The sequence below is a fragment of the Sciurus carolinensis genome, chromosome 18, assembly GCF_902686445.1.
Source record: "Sciurus carolinensis chromosome 18, mSciCar1.2, whole genome shotgun sequence".
Lineage (NCBI taxonomy): Eukaryota > Metazoa > Chordata > Mammalia > Rodentia > Sciuridae > Sciurus > Sciurus carolinensis.
In genome coordinates this window covers 40,902,255-40,922,456 of record NC_062230.1, presented here as the reverse complement: position 1 = coordinate 40,922,456, position 20,202 = coordinate 40,902,255, and the positions used below count along the sequence as shown (strand labels likewise).

The following is a 20,202-nucleotide window of genomic DNA, read 5'->3' as shown; positions in this document are numbered from 1 at the left end:
AGCAGGAAGTGGCGTCCCAGCACCCGCAGGCACGGCGCGGCTGTCCCAGGCCTCGCAGGTCACCAGGCAGCGGACGGTGGCTGTCCACGCCCCCAAGGTTGACCACCTGGGGAGGAAGCGGGGTGCAGTGTGGGCTGGGGGTGCTCGGGACAGCAGAGCCGCTCCCTCTGGACGTGGCGTGTTCCCTGCGGCAGGCGCACCCAATCTGGGCGAGGTCTGGCCGTGGGCGCGTGGGCACTGCCCCGAGATGGGCTGTGGGCCGCGGGCAGCCTCCCCGGTGAGGGTGAGTGGCGGGTGGGCAGGCGCAGCGCCCGCGGACCTGTGGCCAGGGCTGCCCTGAGGCTGGGGAAGGGACGACGGCACCGGACTCCAGGCGGCAGGCTGGTCTCTGGCCTTTATTGCGGCTGCATCTAGATGGACCAGCTGCGCTCCCTGAAGTAGCCCTCCAGGTCCTGGAGGCGCAGCGGGGGGAAGTACGGGCCGATCCTCCTGCGCACCCACCACTTGCCCTCCGCGGCGTGCCTGCCCCCAGGGAGGCTGAACCGGTACCGCCAGTGCTCTGCTCGGATCCACCTGCGGGAAGGGAGTCAGCCAGCCCCCTCTGCGGCCACAGCCCCTCTGCCTGCCCAGGCTGCCCGTGGGTGGGGTCCGGGCGAGGGAGGCCCCACCCTGACCCCGAGTGGCTGTGACCGGGGGCCCTTGTCCAGCCTGCACCCCAGGCCACGGGATGGCAAACGCACTGCGTCCTGCAGAGGAGGCCCGCTGTGCTCCAGCCTGCCTGGCCCCTTGGGAATGGGGGAGCCAGCAGCTGGGCAGACGTGGGTCTTAGGGTCCCCGAGGAGGGGCACACAGCTGGCAGCTACGGGCTCTTGGTCCCGCCTACACTCTGCCCACCATGCTGGGGCTCCTGGTCCTCTCAGCACCTGGCCCTGGGGCTGTCGGAGCTTCCCTGAGGCCATGTGGACAGGCAATAGCCAGCATGGGGACCAAGGCCAGCAGTACTGGACACGGAGCAGGGGGCAGGTCTGTGGAGAACCGGTGAAGGTCCCTCCCGAAGGGTCATGGCCCTGGAAGGGTCACGGCTCCTGTGGTGGGGTCACCCGTCATCTTTGCAGCACAGGTCCAAGGCCTGGGGGCTGTTCCCAGACACCCTCGTCCACCAGGCTGGGGGTCCCCGCACCCTTCAGTGGTCAGTGGGGTGCCGGGAAGTGCTGTGCGCTGTGCCCAGAAGGTTCCAGAGCCTGAGTCCAGCAGGGCTCTATGGGAACCCCCGCAGCCCCTGCAGCCACGCAGCCTCCACGTGCCTGTCTCAGAGCGCCAGCAGAGGACTGACGTGGCCTCTGACGGGCCCGGGGAGGACACGGACACTGGTCCTGGCACAGCCGCCTGGCCCGCTGTGTGTCACTGCGGGGCCGAGTGGTGGCTCTGGGCTTCACCCTCACGGACGGGCTCTGACCGGCGGGGCCCACGGCAGCACTGGCGCCGTTGGGTGGCTGTGACCACGCCCTCCTTGGTGTGCCCTCAAGCTGAGGCTGCCCCTCCCTTGCTGCGGCTTCACTGTGTCCCTCGGTCCCTCTGCTCCGCGCTGTGTGAACGTTGGGTCCGGCTGGTGCCGCTCTGATCTTGCTGGCTTGGGGTTGTCCCCTGCTGTCGGGGACGCCGAGTGCCACCTCTGGCTCTACTATGGTTGCTTGTCGCCACACCGTGGCCTTGACACCTTCCCCACGCTGGCCTCCTGGTCATGGCGGTGCGGAGACCCGCGGAGGCTGCATGTGCCTCGGCGCCTCCCCGCGGCCCACGTCTGGCTGGCTCTCAGTGCAGGAGGCTTCTGGGGTCTCCTCGCCCCGCCCTGGACCTGGACCTGCGGGAGGGGCACGCCTCCGTCGGCTGAGCGGTGGTCTGCGCGGCACCGGCCTGGCGCTGAGTCTCTCCTAGGTCCCAGGCGGGGCCACGGCCATGCAGGGCAGCCGGAGGCCTCCAGGCAGCGCTCCCTGCTCAGAACGCAGCCCGGCCGCTGGTCCCGGGCAGGGGCACTACTCTGCGGGCCTCATCGCTGGGACTGTCCCGCCGGCTGCCATGGTCCACCTCTGGCTGGCGGTGCCGAGTCGCCCCCTCCTCATCTTTGACTCGGGAAATGAGGCAGAAGGAACACCCGGCACCTCTGCTCGGGCACGCTTGTCCCTCGGGAACAGGGAAGCGCCTGCTCCCTGTCCCACAGCGAGGCTGCCACGTGTCAGGAGGGCCCAGCAGCAGGACGTGCTCTGCGGCCATTTTCAACGGCCCCTAGAAGTGAACCTGCTGCCAACACACAGCAGGGCCGAGCTGGTTCTGGCATCTCCGAGAGCCACCTCCACCTGAGGAGGCCAGCGCTCCCGAGACCACCACCACCTCTGGGGTCCAGGCCTCTTGGTAAGTGAGCCGTTCAACCCGCGCTCTGCCCTCAGGACAGGCTGCAGCGGCCCCAGCAGGCCTCGCTGGGATGGCAGGACCCAGGGCAGCAGGCGTGCCAGAGGCCCAGAGGAAGCTGGCCTCCAGTCTGGAGGGACACAGCTCCCAGATCAGAGGCTGGAACACCGGCAAACCTGGGGACCGAGGGCCTTGGGGGCTTGTACTGGTTCAGGTCTGCTGGGGGCCTGCCCAAAGGGTGCTGGGCAGTGCTGGGAGGGCTTCTAGAAGCTGTGATTGGCCAGGGGCCCCCTGCTTGGGCTGCCAGGCGGCAGCTGCAGACCCTGCCGCTGCCTGGCCAGCTGTGGGCAGCTCCACGGTGCAGCTGCCCTGAGGCTTCTTGGGGGAAACAGGGGCATCTTCTGTCAGAATCAACGGCCAGCTGGGACCGTGCCATCCGCCCGTCCCCGGCTGCCACTTGGCTCCACATGGTCCAGCGCCCAGCTCAGACCCGGTGTGGGCGCTGGGGGCTCCTGCTCTGGCCCTGCAGCGCCTCCCCTGTGCCCTGGCTGCCCGCTCCTCCACAGCAGTGCCCTCCCCCTGCCCCAAGGTGCCTGGAGAGTGGGGGCTGGCAGCCGTCCACACCCCACCACCCAAGGCTCTGGCTCCAGCGAGCCCCTGACCCCTGGGCTGTCGTCATGTCACTGCACAGAGTGATCCTGCTGGAGCCCGTGCCACGGGTCCCTCGGGGCGGAGGCTGGGGCAGTTCTCAGCTGACCCAAGCCCTGTGAGGCCGGGAGGGCTTACCTGGGGGGCGCCCTGCCCTCGAAGGGGCTGGAGGCGAGCAGGGACAGGGCCTGGGCGTCGTTGGCCAGCAGCTTGCCGGCCAGGTGCAGGATCCACTCGTTGTGCTCGTAGGTCTGCAGGGACGGGCCGTGAGTCTGGGGTGCAGGCTGTGTGTCCCCCTCCTCTCCAGCTGTCTGGAGCACCGTCGCTGAGGCTCTGCTGCCCGAGGCCCCCTGGGTTCCTCCAGGGCCACCTGCTGGCCTGAGGGCCACTCGCCTGTGTACAGCCCTGCTCCCCTGCCTGGTCCCACTGTCCCAGCCTCTCGTGGGGCCCAGTCGCCTGCCCCCGAGCCTTGCCCTGCTGAGGCCACTTCCTCCTGGCAGGAGGCGGCCCTGGGCCTGGGCCTCTCCACAGCGGCACCCCACCTGGTCTGTGGCAGGCACCCGGAGTGCACCCGGGAGGAGGGACGGTGGGGCAGCCTCACCTGGAAGGCTGCAAGCCACATGAGCCAGTCCAGCCGGTAGTGGTAGGGAGAGAGAAGGCACGGCCGTCGCCAGGGGTCGCCCGGCTTGCACTTGAACTCGTAGTCCTCCCACACGGCCCCGGGCGCGCTGGCGTTGGGGCTCGCTGTGCCCTGCAGGATCACCTCCGTCCGCTCTTTGGTGATGCTGCGGGGAGAGTGAGGCAGGGCCGTGGGTCTGCAGCGCTTCTGTGCCGCACGGGGTGTGGGCTCCGCTTCCCCCGGGGGGGCTGGGGGCTCGGAGGCCAACGTAGGGCCTCCGGTACCTTCCAAAGGCCCCGTAGCTGTTGACGATCCTCAGCGAGCTGAAGGTGGCGTTCATGACCTGCTTGGCGCTCAGCAGGTTGAGGACCACGGGCAGGCTGAGGCAGGCCACCAGGATGCCCAGCGAGAGGTGGACCACACTCCGCACCGCGCGGCCTGCGAAGGGAAGCGGGCCTCCTCAGCCGGCTCCCAGCCCCTCGGCCTATCCCTGGGAGCCTGGCTGCTGCTCTCCAGGCTCAAGCAGGCCTAGGAACACCCCAGCTGGCTGCCCACTCCCCATCCCGGTCCCTTGCAGGGGTCTGGCTATCCTAGTTCCTGGGACACCGCAGAGGCCTTCCCAACTGCCCAGGGCCCCTGCCCTGCTCTTCTGAGGTGAGGGGGGCCCTGGGGCTGGCCAGTGTGCGGCTGTCCTTGCTGTGTCCTACCTACATGCCTTGGTTGGGGCTGGGCCCCTGAGGCTTCTCCATCCTGCAGTCTCAGGACTCTGTCCTTCAGGCCAGCTGGCCCCGAGGGAAACAGGAATCCCAGAGAGGCGTCATCAAAGCAGGCGAGGCTGGGCACGATGGTCAGCCAGTTCAGAAAGCTCACGTTCCCACTGAGGATGAGGGCCACCTGTGGGGCAGGGCCGAGCCAGTGCCCGGCAGGGCCTCAGGACAGCCACTCTCCTCTGTGCCCATCCCCTGCAGCTGCCCACATCTCACTTACCTTGCATGAAGGCAGCCCCAACGGATGGAGCCAGAGTGCAGCCCCAGAGGAGCCTCTGAGCCGGGCCTCGAGGCCCTGCCCGTCTTTGGTGTGGGGCTGAACCCTGGGGTATGCTACCCCTGAGCTACGTCCCCAGCCTTTTTGAGGCAGGGTCGTGCTAAGCTGCTGAGGCTGGCCTGGAACTTGTGGCCCTCCTGCTCAGCCTCCCAAGCAGCCAGGACGACAGGAGTGGCCACCACGCCCACACCAGGCCGTCCTGCATGGAGCCCGCGTAGGAGGCAGCCAGCCCGGCAATGGCGGCTGGGTGGGAGACGTGGTGGGCCGGCCTGCCCTCGAGTCGGGTGCAGTGGGGCTCTGGCCAGCTTCCATCCGTGGGCTCGCTCCATTAGGATGGTCAGCCCCACAGAGCTCCCTGGAGCCTCCGGCCTTTCTGGGGCTTCAAAGGGAGGCAGCCACATGGTGCTGCTGGCCTCCTCTGCTCAGCAGAATGCAGCGGGGTGTACCTCTGGGATGGCACCTGCCCCGGCGGGGGGGTGAGCTCCGTGTTCTCCTGCGGCGGACACGGTGTAGTCAGCTTTCGCTGTTGCCAGAAGAGCTGGCCTGGACCAGGCCACAAGGGCCTGGTGCTGCCCCTGAGGTGTTGCCAGCGTCTGTCACCCCGGGCAGCGGCTCCTGGCTGGCCACCCCTGCTGAGAGGCACACGTCCCTCCTCCGGGAAGCACCCGCTCAAGTCCCTTCCTGCCCAGCACAGTCTGCGAGGCCTCGTGGGCCACCTAGCAGCCTGCCCAGCCCAAGGCTGTGGTCTCCTCGCAAAGCTCTGGGGGCCTGTCCCTGCTCCACTCAGTTTCTTCATGTGCTGAGCTTCCAAAGCCCTCCCCATGGACATCCAGCTGTGGACAGACAGCCCAGCTGCTGACCGAGCCCCAAGGTGGGGGAGGAGAACAGTTGACCCCCTGCTTAGGATGAGGTGGCTGGGAGAAGTGACGTGGGGCTGTGGCCCAGCCAGAGTGACGGGGCGGCCAGGACTTGCGGGAGTCCTGCCAGAGCTGCGCTGTAAGTCTAGGAGGAGGAGGGCAAGCTCAGGAGGACAGGTGCTCATGACCTCCAGTGACAGACACTGGGTATACTTGCTGCTGGCCAGCGGGTCAAGGCATGTCCTCCTCAGGACAGCTCTGGTCACTTTCCAATGGCCAGCATCATGTACAGTTGGTAGGAGTGGGTCAGTGCAGCTCTGCCTGGCTGGGCAGGTGCCCACACCCTGAGCCCCTCGTTTCTGGACTTGGGTCTCAGCCTCGTCCTGTGAAGGACAGGCGCTGAGGCTACCGGTGCGGGTGGAATGGGCCTTTTGCAGAGGAGCAGGGCTCAGTTTATGAACTACGGATTCACGGCTCTCTCTGGATTCATTTGGAGACCTAGTTTTCCTGGTTCCAAGTTTAAAAATAATTCCTGTTCTTCCCATTGCTGCCCTCCCATGGGTACACAGTGACCCATGGAAGGGCAGCGATGGCCACAGAGGCTCCCAGGACTAGGCTGGTGGGCTCCCGCCTGCATCCACATGCTGACCCGCACAGCACACTGAAGACCAGGACGAGGAGACCAGGAGACGGCCGCACACAGGCCCTTCTGGCCAGCTCGCCCCAGGAAACGCCTCAGGACACAGCTGCAGGGCTGAGTGTGCCCCTCCGGGTCTCCACACACCTGCTGGAGAGCCGCTGCCTCCCCAGGCACGGAGCCCTGGGTCCCCCAGCAATGCTGTCACCTTGGGGGGCACGAGCAGCCCAAGACTGACGTCATGCTAGACCCCTGCCCCAGGCCAGGGGCCAGAGCCTGCACTGCCACCACCACCCAGGAGGGCCCTTGAGATAGCTGCGGGCACTGCAGGACTCTGAGCTCCGGGGCAGAAGAGCAAGCCCTGTGGTGCCACAGCGGCATCTCCTAGACCTGGCGCAGGGACAGGGGCACCAGGAATCTGCCCGCAGGTGCCGGGAGCCTCTGGCCAGAAGCCCCCTCCAGCGGCCGGGAGGGGCTGTGCGGGAGACGCAGGCGGAGCCAGCAGGGACTCAGGAGGCACGAGGACCTGGCGAGAGGGTGATGCCGACTCACACCCGAGTGGACTGCTGGTCAGAAGAGCAAGACCACACTGGACACGCGGCAGTCTTATGAGCAGGACGGGAGACTGTTGGCCAGGGCCTGGGCTAGGAGGGAGCCGCCAAGACAGGAGCAGCGACAAGCAGTCTGGAACTGGGTGGCAGCGCTGGAGCAGCCAGGGCCGGGAGCCGCGGCGGCAAGGCGCTGGCCTGGCACCCAGGCCCCGGGGTCCCTGGCCGGTACCACAGCAAACAACAGGACCTTCACAAAAGGAAGAGCCCGTGTCTCTGAAGGAACACGCTCAGCGCAGTCAGCCCGGGAGCCAGACCTGGGAGCCAGACCTGGGAGCCACCCTGCGGAGGACACGCCGCCTGGCGAGGACGGCAGTGCTGGGGGTGATGGGGGTGGCGGGAGGGCGGCCGAGGGGGCGGCGGCCACCACACCAGAATGCTGGGCATCCTCAGGACCCACTGCGCCGTCAGTGCAGGACACCATGCCTGGGCGGGGCGGCAGTCCTGAGGACAGCAAGAGGCAGGCGGCCCTACAGCTGGGGAGCTCTGGAGACGTGACTCAGAGCAGGGCGTCCCATGGCTGCAGCTGGACGCGGTCCGTGAAGAGCGGGCGGTGAGAGCCAGCTCAACCTGCTGACCCTCGCGGGCTGACAGGCGCTTCTGGGGCATTTGTGGGGTTCCCAGGAGAGACTGGCATTGGAACCAGGAGACTGCAGGTCCCCTGCCCAATGACACTGGGCACAGTCCACCCAGCAAGGGCCTGGGCACAACAAAAATGTGCAGGGGGGCGAACTGCTCTCTGCTTGGGCAGAGACGTCCCTCTTCTGCCCTTGACGTGGGGCTCCTCGTTCTTGGGCTTTCCAAGCACTGGTTCCCTGGTTCTTGGGTCCTTGGGCTGGGAGTGGAACCACACAACCTGGCTTTTCTGGGCCTCCAGCCTGCAATGGCAGGTGCTGACTTCCCATCCTGGGGCAGCAAGGGCCAATCCTGCATGGTCGCCGTGGACTGTGTCTCCCGATGTGGAAACAGCAAGGAGAGTGTGTGGACTGTGTCCATGGCCTGTGGCGTGTCCAAGCCAGCAGAGCCTCCATGGGAACTCTTCCCACGTGAGACAGAAAAGGAAGGGAAAGTGCCACGGGCCTGCGGTGACTGGAGCGGCCACGGCCGTGGTGGGGGCTCCTCAGCGCCCGCTGCTGCGGCACCCCAGCTCCCTGGAGGTTCCACGGAGGCCCCTGGGCTCTGGTTTGGGAACCTCTTGGCTTAACTAGCTCCTTCCAGGCCACCCTGGCAGTCCACACCCACCCACCCACCCACCGTGGTGGCCAGCAGGACCCTCAGCTCTTGCAGGCTAGGGGTGGCTGGCAGCAGGGGACCAGGCAGCTCAGGGGCTTCTCTTTCCCCATAGGGGCAATTTCTCCACTTTGGATAAAGAGAACTAAACACCAAGCTGCCCCTGCCAGAGTCAAGTCCAGCCCCACTGGCCACTGCCCCGTGGCATCTCAGGTCACCTGGCGACAGTGGTGCAGACGCAGCTCCTGAGATGCACTGGGGAGGAAGGTCCTGCCTGGACCTTCCGGGCAGGAGCCATGTGGCACTGCCTGCGTGCTCAGTGCCCGAGAAATGGTGGCCGAGCTGGCGCCGTCCCCGTCCCGGGCACGTGCTGCAGGCTGCGGCAGCGAGTCCTCTGAGGCCCAGTGCCTGTCCACATGCTCTGGATCTGGAACGCCCCGAGGTCCTGAGCCTGGAGGCCTCCTCTCTGTCTGATGGGAGACCCAGGGCGTGGGGAAGGCCTCAGGCCCAGCTCAGCGTCCGCTGGCCACAGTCACCACGTGAACTCGGGCTGCTGTGGCCTCCTTTCCTCGCCCCCCAGGAAACTGCCTGGCGCAGGGGAAGCGGGGGAGAGGGCGTCTCTTCACGTGTCCACGCCCAGGCTCAGTGAGGCTCCGGCGGCCTCACCCCTGGTCTCCTCCCCGGGGTAAGCCAGGGTGTCTGTGGCCAAGCCGTCCTCCCAGTGCCCCCGCGAGCAGCTGCAGGCGAGCTGTCCCATGGACGTCCTGCAGCCCTGCACTCCCTGCCTAGTGACCTCTCAGCCTGGCCACACATCAGAAACACCTAGGAAGCTGAGTTCCTGGCTCCCTGGTGGAGGCCCTGGCCCAGGCTATGTCCAAAGCTATCCCAAGTGCTGTTCTAACGGGAGTCCACAGAGCAGTTTGCGGGTGATGTGCTGCCCCGGCAGAGGTCAGGCCCCTGCCAGCTGCTGGCCACCCTCCCTCCCTCTGGCCATGCTTTCAGTCAGAAGAGTAGAGTCCAGGTGTGCCCAGCACTCCAGGGATGACCTCAGCTGCTTTTCTGGTAGGGTCACTAAGCCTGTCCCATCTGTGGGAGCAAATCCTACTCCAGCCCATCAGCATCCACCACTGGCCACGGAGGAGTCCACGTCTCCTGTAGTCACCCAGACCGCAGAGGGCCCTGTGCTGCGGGAGCCCTGGGAGTGCCCAAGGGAGAGGACGGGAGGCAGCAGGGCCCCGAGCCCGAGGTGCAGCAGCAGGCGTCCTGCAGCAGGAAGGGAGGTGGACTTCTGGATGTTCCTGCTGGACTCGCGGCTGCCACAGGGAACAGGTGCTGTCACGGGACTGCTCTTGGGGACCTCCCCATGGCCAGGACCCATGACCAGCATTAACGACTAGAAGGCAGCACGTGGTACAACGGGGCAAGCCCAGGCACGTGCTGACCAAGGCCACAGACCAGCACACGGATGTGAGGCAGGGCAGGAGCGGGTGCTGCTCGGGTGCACGGGAACCTGGGCTGGACAGAGGGCCACATGATGGGAACGCGCTGGACGGTGCTTTGAAACGGCACAGCTTATGTCACGTGGGCTTGACCACAACCAAAAATCCAGGGGGCGCCTCGGGCCAGCACGGCTCTGGAGGCCACGGGGGAGTCTCAGGAGATACCGGGCAGGGTGGTCCCAGGCAGCCAGGCAGGCCCCATGAGACCCCATAGGGCTGCAAACAGCCCAAGACTCCCCCTGGGCCCACCTGTCACCGGCCGTCTCAGGACCAGCCCTGTTCCCTGCTTTTCCGAGCCAGGACACAGACCCAGGCAGGCCATGGACGTCCCCCTGGTCCCCTGCTGCAGGTTGACTGTGGCCACCTGTAGCAGGGCACCAAGCTCTTTCCCTTCCAGCATTTCCCCTCTCTGAGCTGAGGATGGCCGCTCCGGCCTGCGGAACCCACCAGAACACCAGTGTGAACGGCGCGGGAGGAGGTGAGTGTGCTCACAGCCCTTCCCTCCTGAAGGACGCAAAGCGGGAACTCGTCCTCAGGGCCGGCTCCACACAGGCCTGTGCTCAGATGCCTGTGGATGACGGGCCGCGGCCCCTGCTGGGGCGCCTGCTCTCAGGAGAGCGAAGGCTGGCCTGACGCCCCAGGACCCTGCCTGCGTCCAGCCAGCCCCGGGGCGTGGAGTCAGGCCTCTCCGCCTGGTCCTGGGGCGGTGTGGGCTGGGGAGGGCGCCAGGGACAAGCTGGAACTGTGCGGCCCGGAGGGGAGCCCGGCGCCTGGGCCGGTCTTGCAGAGTGACCCTGAGCCTTGCGCAGCCGGAGGACTCGCCCCACTCACAGACTCAGGCCCAGGAGTGGGCAGCCTGGCAGGGAGGCAGGCGGTGTGACCCCGCCCCACGACCTTTCGGAAAAGGCAGACATGGAGGCAGGAAACGGTGCAGGGCAGACGTGGAGACAGGAAACGGTGCAGGGCAGACGTGGAGACGGGAAACGGTGCAGGAGACAGGAAACGGTGCAGGGCAGACGTGGAGACGGGAAACGGTGCAGGAGACAGGAAACGGTGCAGGAGACAGGAAACGGTGCAGGAGACAGGAAACGGTGCAGGAGACAGGAAACGGTGTAGGAGACAGGAAACGGTGCAGGAGACAGGAAACGGTGCAGGAGACAGGAAACGGTGTAGGAGACAGGAAACGGTGCAGGAGACAGGAAACGGTGCAGGGCAGACGTGGAGACGGGAAACGGTGCAGGAGACAGGAAACGGTGCAGGACAGACGTGGAGACAGGAAACGGTGCAGGAGACAGGAAACGGTGCAGGAGACAGGAAACGGTGCAGGGCAGACGTGGAGACGGGAAACGGTGCAGGGCAGACGTGGAGACAGGAAACGGTGCAGGAGACAGGAAACGGTGCAGGAGACAGGAAATGGTGCAGGGCAGACGTGGAGACAGGAAACGGTGCAGGGCAGACGTGGAGACAGGAAATGGTGCAGGGCAGACGTGGAGACGGGAAACGGTGCAGGGCAGACGTGGAGACAGGAAACGGTGCAGGACAGACGTGGAGACGGGAAACGGTGCAGGAGACAGGAAACGGTGCAGGAGACAGGAAATGGTGCAGGGCAGACGTGGAGACAGGAAACGGTGCAGGGCAGACGTGGAGACAGGAAACGGTGCAGGACAGACGTGGAGACGGGAAACGGTGCAGGAGACAGGAAACGGTGCAGGAGACAGGAAATGGTGCAGGGCAGACGTGGAGACAGGAAACGGTGCAGGGCAGACGTGGAGACAGGAAATGGTGCAGGGCAGACGTGGAGACAGGAAACGGTGCAGGGCAGACGTGGAGACAGGAAACGGTGCAGGACAGACGTGGAGACGGGAAACGGTGCAGGAGACAGGAAACGGTGCAGGAGACAGGAAATGGTGCAGGGCAGACGTGGAGACAGGAAACGGTGCAGGGCAGACGTGGAGACAGGAAACGGTGCAGGACAGACGTGGAGACGGGAAACGGTGCAGGAGACAGGAAACGGTGCAGGAGACAGGAAATGGTGCAGGGCAGACGTGGAGACAGGAAACGGTGCAGGGCAGACGTGGAGACAGGAAATGGTGCAGGGCAGACGTGGAGACAGGAAACGGTGCAGGGCAGACGTGGAGACAGGAAACGGTGCAGGACAGACGTGGAGACGGGAAACGGTGCAGGAGACAGGAAACGGTGCAGGGCAGACGTGGAGACAGGAAACGGTGCAGGGCAGACGTGGAGACGGGAAACGGTGCAGGAGACAGGAAACGGTGCAGGAGACAGGAAACGGTGCAGGAGACAGGAAACGGTGCAGGGCAGACGTGGAGACAGGAAACGGTGCAGGGCAGACGTGGAGACAGGAAATGGTGCAGGGCAGACGTGGAGACGGGAAACGGTGCAGGGCAGACGTGGAGACGGGAAACGGTGCAGGGCAGACGTGGAGACGGGAAACGGTGCAGGGTTGGGCGGGAGGACGGCGGGAGGCGCGCCTGCGTGACACCGGCACTGCGTCTTCGAGGCCCACGGGGCACAGCAAGGGCGGCCTGCAGGAGTGCGGGGTTGGGCCAGCTGTGGGATGCTGGGGGCTGCACGGGAGCCCAGGAACCTTCGGGGCCTCTGCAGCTTTCTGCGAGCCCAGGACTGTCGCGAGAGAGGTCTTGAGAACAACGCGAAGCGGCGGAGAGGGAGCCCGTGAGCAGGGGCCTCCAGGGACAGTGGGCGCCTGAGGCCGTCACTGCAGGGACACCCCCACAGCTGGACTCCCGGCCAGCTCCAGGCCCAGTTTACACACGCCCCACTCCCCGGGGCCATGGGACGAGCAGAAAAGAGCCCGCAGGTCCAGACGCAGACCTGAGAACCTTACGGCCGAAGTGGACCTGCTCCCAGGACGGTGCTGACCCGAAGCCACCTCGAGGAGGGGCCGTCCCTGTGCGTCCTGCAGCCTCGGGAGGCGGCACGCCAGTGTTGGTGGAGAACCCTGCAGCAGCACCGACCAGGCTGGGGACAGGCCACGTGTGGCGAGCAGGACGGGAGCCACGCCGAGGCCACAGACCCAGGAACACGTGAGACACGACGTGCGGCCGGCTCCACCTCAACACTCAGCACTCAGCAGACGGAAGGGGAGCAAACCAGGGCCCTTGCCATCAGCGGGGAAGGCCCCCAGGCCCAGCACCACGGTGGCCGCAGAGGAGGGGAAGGGCCCGATGCTGCAGCCTCGAAGCCCACGGGCAGCACAGCAGAGGCCCCGCCCGCTGCGCACACCCAGGGGATGAGCGGGGACACCAGCGGCACCCACGGCAGTGTCCTGGGCGCCTGCCGCACACACGGAGACCTGCCTGGTGCAGAGGCTGCCCCGGAGGCCCAGGCTGAGGGCCAACAGCAAGTTCCAAGCTCAAGCAACGAGCAAGGAACCGGGAGAGGGCCACTTACAGCCCCAACGTGAGCCAAGCCCCAGGACGCGCACGGCCACCGGGTCAGCCCAGGCTCCGCGGGCAGACGTGTGTGGGTGGCTGGGACAGCCCTCTCCCGTGGGCTCCCTGGACACCGCTGGCCATCGAGGACCAAGCCCGCCCGAGGAGCAGCTCCTGCCCCGCGTGGCGAGCACGAGGACCCACGGTGGTGTGGCCACCAGGACGCGGTGACAGACTTGCACTGGCTGGGATGGGAGGGGACGCTGCTGTGGACAAGGGCAGCTCCCTGTAGTCACACACCCCACCCGCCACGTGCAGCATCCCCAGGCTGGTCTCGGGAACATCCAGCACCAAGGCAGAGAGGCAGGAAGAGCCCGCTCATAGGCGGGCGCCGGCCCACCCTGACCGCGGTGCTCTGCGGACCTGCAGGCCGCGAGACCCAGCCCGCAGGAGGGCTCAGGCCCCGTCCAGAGTGGCGTGGGGCCGCGGGCTGTTGTGCCAGCGAGACCAGCACTGCCCTGCAGATCGTCCAGAAGCCCAGCCGCTTTCCTCGACACCGAGCGGCCGCCAGCGGGTACGGGAACGCTGGGCCGAGGTGCGCGGGGCGCTCGCAGGGCGCTCGCGGGGCGCTCGGGGGGCGGTGCCGCCTCTCGCAGGGGAGCCTGGGAGGGCAGAGCGATGGGCCCACCTGCCGTCCAGGCGCTCACCCCCGCACAGACGAAAGGAGACCAGCTCTAGGAAGCCCAGTCCTAGCGGACAGGCTGCATGTGCAAGGGAACTGCTAGGATTTACGGAGAGCAAGGCCCGTGCCAGGCCAGCTGCCTGCCCTCGCCACCCCTGGGATGCCCCCTTGGGAGGGGCAGGGCCCATGGCACCCCGGAGCCATCCCCGGGAGGGGGTCAGCTGGATCAGTGACCCGTGGGGCCAGGGTGGGTGGCCGAGGCTCACCTGGAACAGGATCTGCAGCACCCCGTGGAGGATGCACATCCGTCGCCCAAGGAACAGGAAGAAGGGCACCAGGAGCTCCAGGAAGTGGCTGCCGAGCACCTCGAAGCGGTGCACCCACCAGGGTGTCCTATGTAGGAAGTAGGCCAGGGGGCTGGGCACCGGCTGAGTCTGCAGGGACAAGAGGGGCCTGTGAGATGCCCAGCTGCCAGGTGGACGAGGTGGCAGGGCTCTGGATGGAGCGGCCCTGGCATTCTGAGAAGGGCCTGCTGGAGGCAGCACGTAGGAAGCACTTGCCTGCTTTAAAACGGCCACTATCGAAGTACAAAGCACCCTCCTTAGCTGCAGGTGTGCCAAATGAAGGCCGCGAGGGGTCCTGGGGCTCACGGCCAGCCACAGGCAGACGGCGGGCGGCCCCTCTCACCTCCAGCAGGATGGTGCCCGGCTTCCTGGGCCACAGCCCGGCTGGGGCTGGCCCTCGTCCAGGCTCGGCAGGCTGGCTGCCCAGGAGGAGCTGGAGTGCGGGACGGGGCCCTCGACACAGCACAGGTGACCTGAGTGAGCAGGAGGCAAGGGGAGCCATCCACGCAGAGCGCAAACTGCCCAGGAGGAAGGGCCCACGCCCTCCAGGCGCCACTCTCCGGGGTTTGGTCTTGACCACAGAACGTTGGGGCAGTAGTGATGCCCGTGGGTCCCGGGCCCCTGCCAGCCAGCTGCAGTGCATGGCGCCCCTGCCTGCGTGAGCCACACTGCCACCACGGCGGTGCCCACCTCCTGGGCTCTGCATCTGCCCTCCCGCTGGGCAGCCCGTGTTAGAGCCCGCAGCTGGCTGGGTGGGGAAGACCACGCCCTCCGGCCCTCGGCAGGTGCACCCAGGGTGGGCTCCATCCTCAAGACGCCTTCCAACAGAAGCAAGCAACCCGGTCTGCGCAGAAAGGGGAGCAGCGGCCCCGCGCTGGGGACCACCGCAGCTGCAGACCCCTGGCCCTGACACCCGGGGTCCTGGGCGTCCTTTACAGGGCTCTGTCCCACTCCTGCTTGAGCCGCGTGCTCACCCCTGCAGCTGTGGTGGAGCCTGGCGACTGCGGCGCCCGACCCCACCTCCCGGGGCGGAGGGGATTTGAGGAGTGTGTCCCCCAAGTGGACAGGACCTTTGAGGAGGGGCAACATGAGGGTGGAACAGGACAGTACCAGGGGCAGCGCGGGGCAGGGATGCAGCCTCCAGACCCCACAGAGCCCAGACATCCCAGCGAGGGGGACCAGCAGGAGCAGGTGAGGCCGTACAGTCCCTCTGTGGGGACTCTGGACTGGGGAAGGCCAGGGCCCTGCAAGTTCACTGTCCACGTCCATCGGCTCGGAGGGTGAAGGGAAATGGAGTGAAGCCTCAGGTGCAGGTCAATCCAGTCAGGGGGCCACAGCCAGCTCAGCAGTGGGGTTCGGGGTCAGGGCCTGCGCGGCGAGGGCAGGTTACCAGGGTGCGCTGCGCTGTGATCCCTGGCAAGGGGCCTGGTTTCCAGGGCGCGTCCCTCCCATGCTGGGCTCTGAGGGGTGTGGCCTCCGGTCCTCTGGACTGAGGGCCTGCTCAGTGCCCCACGCCGTCCCCACGCCACGGAAGCCTCGCTGTTTGCACTGAGCTTGGTTGTGAGCTGTGGAGCAGCCAGCATTCGACGTCGCACCCAAGGTGGGTGGTGGGAGCCAGCCCACCTGCGGTCCTGTTGGGGCCCAGGCTGCCCTCAGGCTCAGGCGCTTTGCAGATCTACCCTCAGGGGGCAATCGGGAGTAAGAAAAACCCGAGGCGAACACGGGGTGGCTCCGCAGGCCCAGGGAGCTGGAGGGCGCCTCCCAGGCTAACGCTGGGGCTTGAGGACCCCCCAGGCTCCGCGGGGAGGTCAGGGAACAGGTTTGGGCCACCATCTTCCTGCTTCATGCTGTGAAGCGTGTCTGGGGTTTCAACGTGAACGGTGATGCTGCGACTCACTTAGGCGCACTAGCTGCACACGCCGACTTGGCGGACAGCCTACCCGGCACCGCCCACCACTCCTGGGATGCCGGCCCCACAGCTCAGGGCCCAGGTGGCGAGGCCTTGGCAGGAAGTCGGCAAGCATGCTGAAGGAGGGGCCATGCCCGAAGTCCAGCCTCTTCCCTGGCCCCTCGGTGCTGCCCACAGGTCCCGGGTCAGAGGCGTCTGCTGAGCTGACAGGTAGAGGCGGCCTGCGCTGCCCAGACGAGGCCTCAGGACAGACCCCAGGGCTGGCTGGTGTCCCAGCTTGAGACCGACAGTGGTGCTGCCGCCGGGTCACGGCCTGGGCCCGAGGGCGCTGCCTCCACGCGCTCGCCTGACAGGAGGCGCCGCTGCTGCCCACCTCCCAGGCGCGTGGAAAGGAAGAAAACGAGCAACACGAACGAGGCTGGGACGGGAAGCACGGTCCGCTTCCCGCACCGCAGCCCCCGGCCGCCTCTGCCCGCTGAGCGCCCAGGAACCCAGCGAGGGGCATCCGCCGCTTCACTGGAGCCCCCGCCTCCGCTGAAGAGCGCAGGGCGAGGGGCCCTCGGGGACTTCTTGGCACAGGGCCGCCGGGAGGTGGGGCAGGCGGAGAGCTGCCCACGGGCCAGCCGCCTCCCCACCCAACAGCGCGTGGAGGCCCTCCCGGCCGGGCCAGTCAACCCGAGTCCAGCAGCCCTCCCCACGGAGGACGGGCTGCGAGCAGCCCAGAGCGGCAGCGTGAAGCCTGGCGTGGCAACGCGGCACGAGCCCTGGCTACAGTGAGGACGGGTGTGCGCCCAAGTGCCCACGCTGTCCACGCAGAGCCACTCGGCACGGTCGTGAGTCTGAAGGCTGCCTCTTGGGAGCTTTCCGCAGCCTCTGCCGTTGGTCTTCCACGTGGCCTAAGAGACCGGCAGTTTAGAAACTGTCAGGCCACGCGCGGGGCTCGCCGTGCGTGAAGCCGCGATTCTGTGACCCAAGCGCTGACGGCGAGCGTGCAGCGCCACGTCGCAGAGGCTGAGCGGGTGCCAGCCAGGTGCAGGGCAGACTGGAGGGCACCAGCTTCGGGTGGCGACGCAGTCCCCAGGACAGGTGCAAAGGAACAACTACGGGAATCACAAGGACACGGAGCAACCGGAGACTCCACCTGAAACAGCCGCGCCAGGTCATCGGCCAGGAGGCCAGACAGGAGTAATCAGGGGTCTGAGGACACAGCAGCGAGACCCTCCAGAGCAAACCCAAACGCTCACAGATGCTCAGAAAGGAAACGTATCCACGTCCTGCGCAACAGCCTCACGGTCCACTCCTGGGAGAGGAGAGGGCACTGACGCCATGAGCTACAGCCATGGCCCCAAGGTGCTCGCCACGCACACCACCACCCAACTCCAGACCAGCAGCCAGGAAGCCAGCAGCCAGCAGGGCCAGGGTCACAGAGCGCAGACCAGGACAGCCCACTGGGAGGTGCATGGTGGACGCAGGACACCCGGCAGCATGTGCCTGAGCTCAGCCCAGCATGCCCGAGACAGCAGGGCAGGCCAGCGAGTCTGCGTGGGAGGGGAGAGCACGGGAGGCGCGCCGTGGGAAGGCGAGCCCTGGGAGGCTCTCTCCACTCTCCCTGGACACTGAGAGGCTGCGCCACTTAGACTGGCAGCGAAACGCAGTCCTGGTTTGAATCTGACAGTGGACTGCAGGCTGCAACAGCAAGAAGGCCGGAGCGCGTGGAAGGGCGTCGCCGTCACATTCCTTTAGCTTTTTTGAAAGGAGCAGAGCATCCCGTGGAGGTAGACTGGGATGGACTGGCGGTTACAGAGATACCTGCAGGTTCCAGGTCACACAGGGATCATATAACATGCAGAATACAGAAAGAAGACTGGCGGTACTAGCTAACGGACCAAGGAAGGAATGTTAGGGTCACGGGATAGTCAATTACTCCAAAAGAAGGCAGAAAGATGAAAGAGAGCTCAAGAGAAGAACAGACGGGAGAAACGGAACAAGTGGCAAGATAACAGGCTGAAACTGCTGACGTCAAAGACCACATCAGGCGCACAGTCCGACCTGATGGCAAGGCAGCATCTGTCAGACTGGAGCGCGGCACTCAGAGACAAGCTGCCCACGGAGGCCACCTCCAACGCAGGACTCAGGCAGGCCCACCACACAGGCAGCACCCAAGAAAGCAGGAGAGCTGCAGGGTGTCACAAGAGGCACCTTCAGCCAGGAGCAGATCAGGGATGAAGAAGCCAGGTCACAGTGGCCACAAAGAGGTCCAACGCCCAAACTTGTAGGACCCTCACAACAGAAGTCCAAAATACACAAAGCAAAACTAGAGAGAACTGCAGGCAGACACAGAAACCTCAACCTCCTCTGCTCAGTAGACAACACAAGCAGACAGAAAATAGGGTTGGGGCACAAGAGCTGAGAACCCTGTCAGCCAGCATGACCTCTCATGTCTGCAGAACACAGACTCGTAGGCTCAAATCAAAGGCCCTCTACGATGGCGCAGATTCTGAGCCTCAAAACTGGTCTGTTCAGACTCAAGGCTTGTAAGACACTCCAGCAGTACAGGAATTAAGTGAGAAACCAGTGAGGCATCTGGAGAATCTCCACGCGTTTGGAAACATGACCACGCTTCTAAGTGCTCTGCATGGAATCCACTCAGTGCATGCTGCGTCCTCTGATCTTGTCACAGCCTCCCTGGGACAAAGCTGGGGACACAGAACTTGCTCAGGACCACAAAGCCAGCGAGGGGCTCCCTGGGTGCCTTTGTCCCCAGCCCCTGTGCCATGACAGCCACGCCATCACCAATCCTCAAATGGGCTCATCCCTGGGGTGGGTGGGGCTGGCGAGTGGAAATCCACGCCGGGGGAGCTGCTGGCGTCTCCCACGCTGCCGGAGGTTCAGTGTCGGCCTGGTGTCGCCCCTGTGGGTGACATGGGTCTGACTCAGGTCCGCCGCCAGCCAGGTGGTGCCTCCAGGGGCCCCAACGCTCCTGGGCACACGTGAAACACTGTTGCGAAATCAGTGGAGCTGCGAGTGGACAAGCAACAAGTCAGCTCTTCACTGGATGCGATCCAGTCGTGGCCTCGAGAGGGCTAACCTTCGCGGCTTTCAAGGGTAATGTCTGAGTGCAGATCATTTCCAAGTTAGCGGATCCCTAATCTTAGGGTGCTCGGTGATCCCTGTCCAATTACAGCCCAACATAGTTGGTCATGCAAGTCCCCCCGTCACAATTAAAGAGGCTCTGCTGGCCTGAGGCCCTGCACAGGGCAGCTCTGGAAGCAGGAGGGCGGAAGAGGTGCAGAGCTTCCTGGCAGGGGTTTGGGGAGCAAACCCGGCTGCAGGCTCTGCACCCTGAGTGCCGGCAAGAGCTCCAGGGTGTGGGCCAGAAGGGGCGTTCCGGACAGCGGGCTGCCCTGGATCATGGAGCACGCCCGTGTGGAAGGCGGCTGGGCCAGACCACGCGTGAGCGTGAATTCCTGCAGCAGTGCGAGGCAGTTTTGGCACTGGAGCTTGGTGTGTGGGATGGGGGGCGTGTGCGAGCCACAGCTTCCAGAGCAGTCACCCTGGGCCTTGTCCTCTGGGGCCGCCAACCACTCTGGGCCTACGACAGTCACTTGGGACCCTGGGAACCAGCATGCAGGGCCACCCTGGGTGCAGGGTCGGGGTGCGAGAGGTGGTGGGCACGGGGTGAAGCCAGTGATGGGCACCGTGGTACTGGGTGTGAGGCTGGGGTGCCAGAACAGTTCTCCGTGGACACCCCGGCTACCTCCAACCCCTCGCCATGGGGGCCCGGTAGCAGACGCAGGTGGGGGTGCAGATGGAGGTCTTGCCTCAGGGTATCAGGTGACACTGACCAAGTGCAGGGGACACCCTGAGGCCAAGGACAGTCCCAGCAGGCCCATGAGGTGAGCGGCCTCCCTCAGTCTCCACCCCGTCATGGGATCTGCTGCAGCCCAGAGAGCCACCTTCTAAGGCTGACAGGAAAGGGATGGTCTGGATGCTGGTTGGCAGAAGTGACCCCCCACATGGAGAAGGCACATAGAGGGAGTCTGGGGGCCCCGAGACCCCCTGGAGCAGGTGCTGTCTGTCTGCCTGGCCTGGGCGAGCTCTTGGGAGACGGGCTGAGGAGGCTCTGTGGGCTGCTGGAGAGTGTGGTCCTGGGCAGGGCTGCGCCCCGGCCTGGGAAGGGGGCAGGAGAGAAGCCTCTGTGCAGCAGGGCTAAAGCCGGGGTTCTACTTTCCCCAAGTCTGGAGCAACAGAATCCAACTCCCCTGCAAATATTGCACAGCTGTTCGCAAATCTGCAGTCCCTGGAC

General features: G+C 65.9%; 1 protein-coding gene across 2 annotated transcripts in view; it reads right to left on the bottom strand.

Annotated features, from left to right (window-relative positions):
- Positions 1-382: 382 nt before the first annotated feature.
- The window catches only part of Lmf1 (lipase maturation factor 1), a 71,417-nt gene continuing 51,597 nt past the window's right edge, over positions 383-20,202 (bottom strand). Inside the window, exons 6-11 of one of the 2 annotated variants that reach the window (XM_047533463.1) lie at positions 13,910-14,077; positions 4,381-4,567; positions 3,958-4,111; positions 3,656-3,839; positions 3,193-3,305; positions 383-573 (exon numbers count right to left, since the gene is read on the bottom strand). In XM_047533463.1, coding sequence (XP_047389419.1) covers positions 411-573; positions 3,193-3,305; positions 3,656-3,839; positions 3,958-4,111; positions 4,381-4,567; positions 13,910-14,077 — 969 coding nt within the window. In that variant the 3' untranslated portion in view covers positions 383-410. Of the gene's footprint in view, positions 574-1,677; positions 1,862-3,192; positions 3,306-3,655; positions 3,840-3,957; positions 4,112-4,380; positions 4,568-13,909; positions 14,078-20,202 lie in introns of those variants that run through there. The other variant, XM_047533464.1, reaches the window with a different exon arrangement.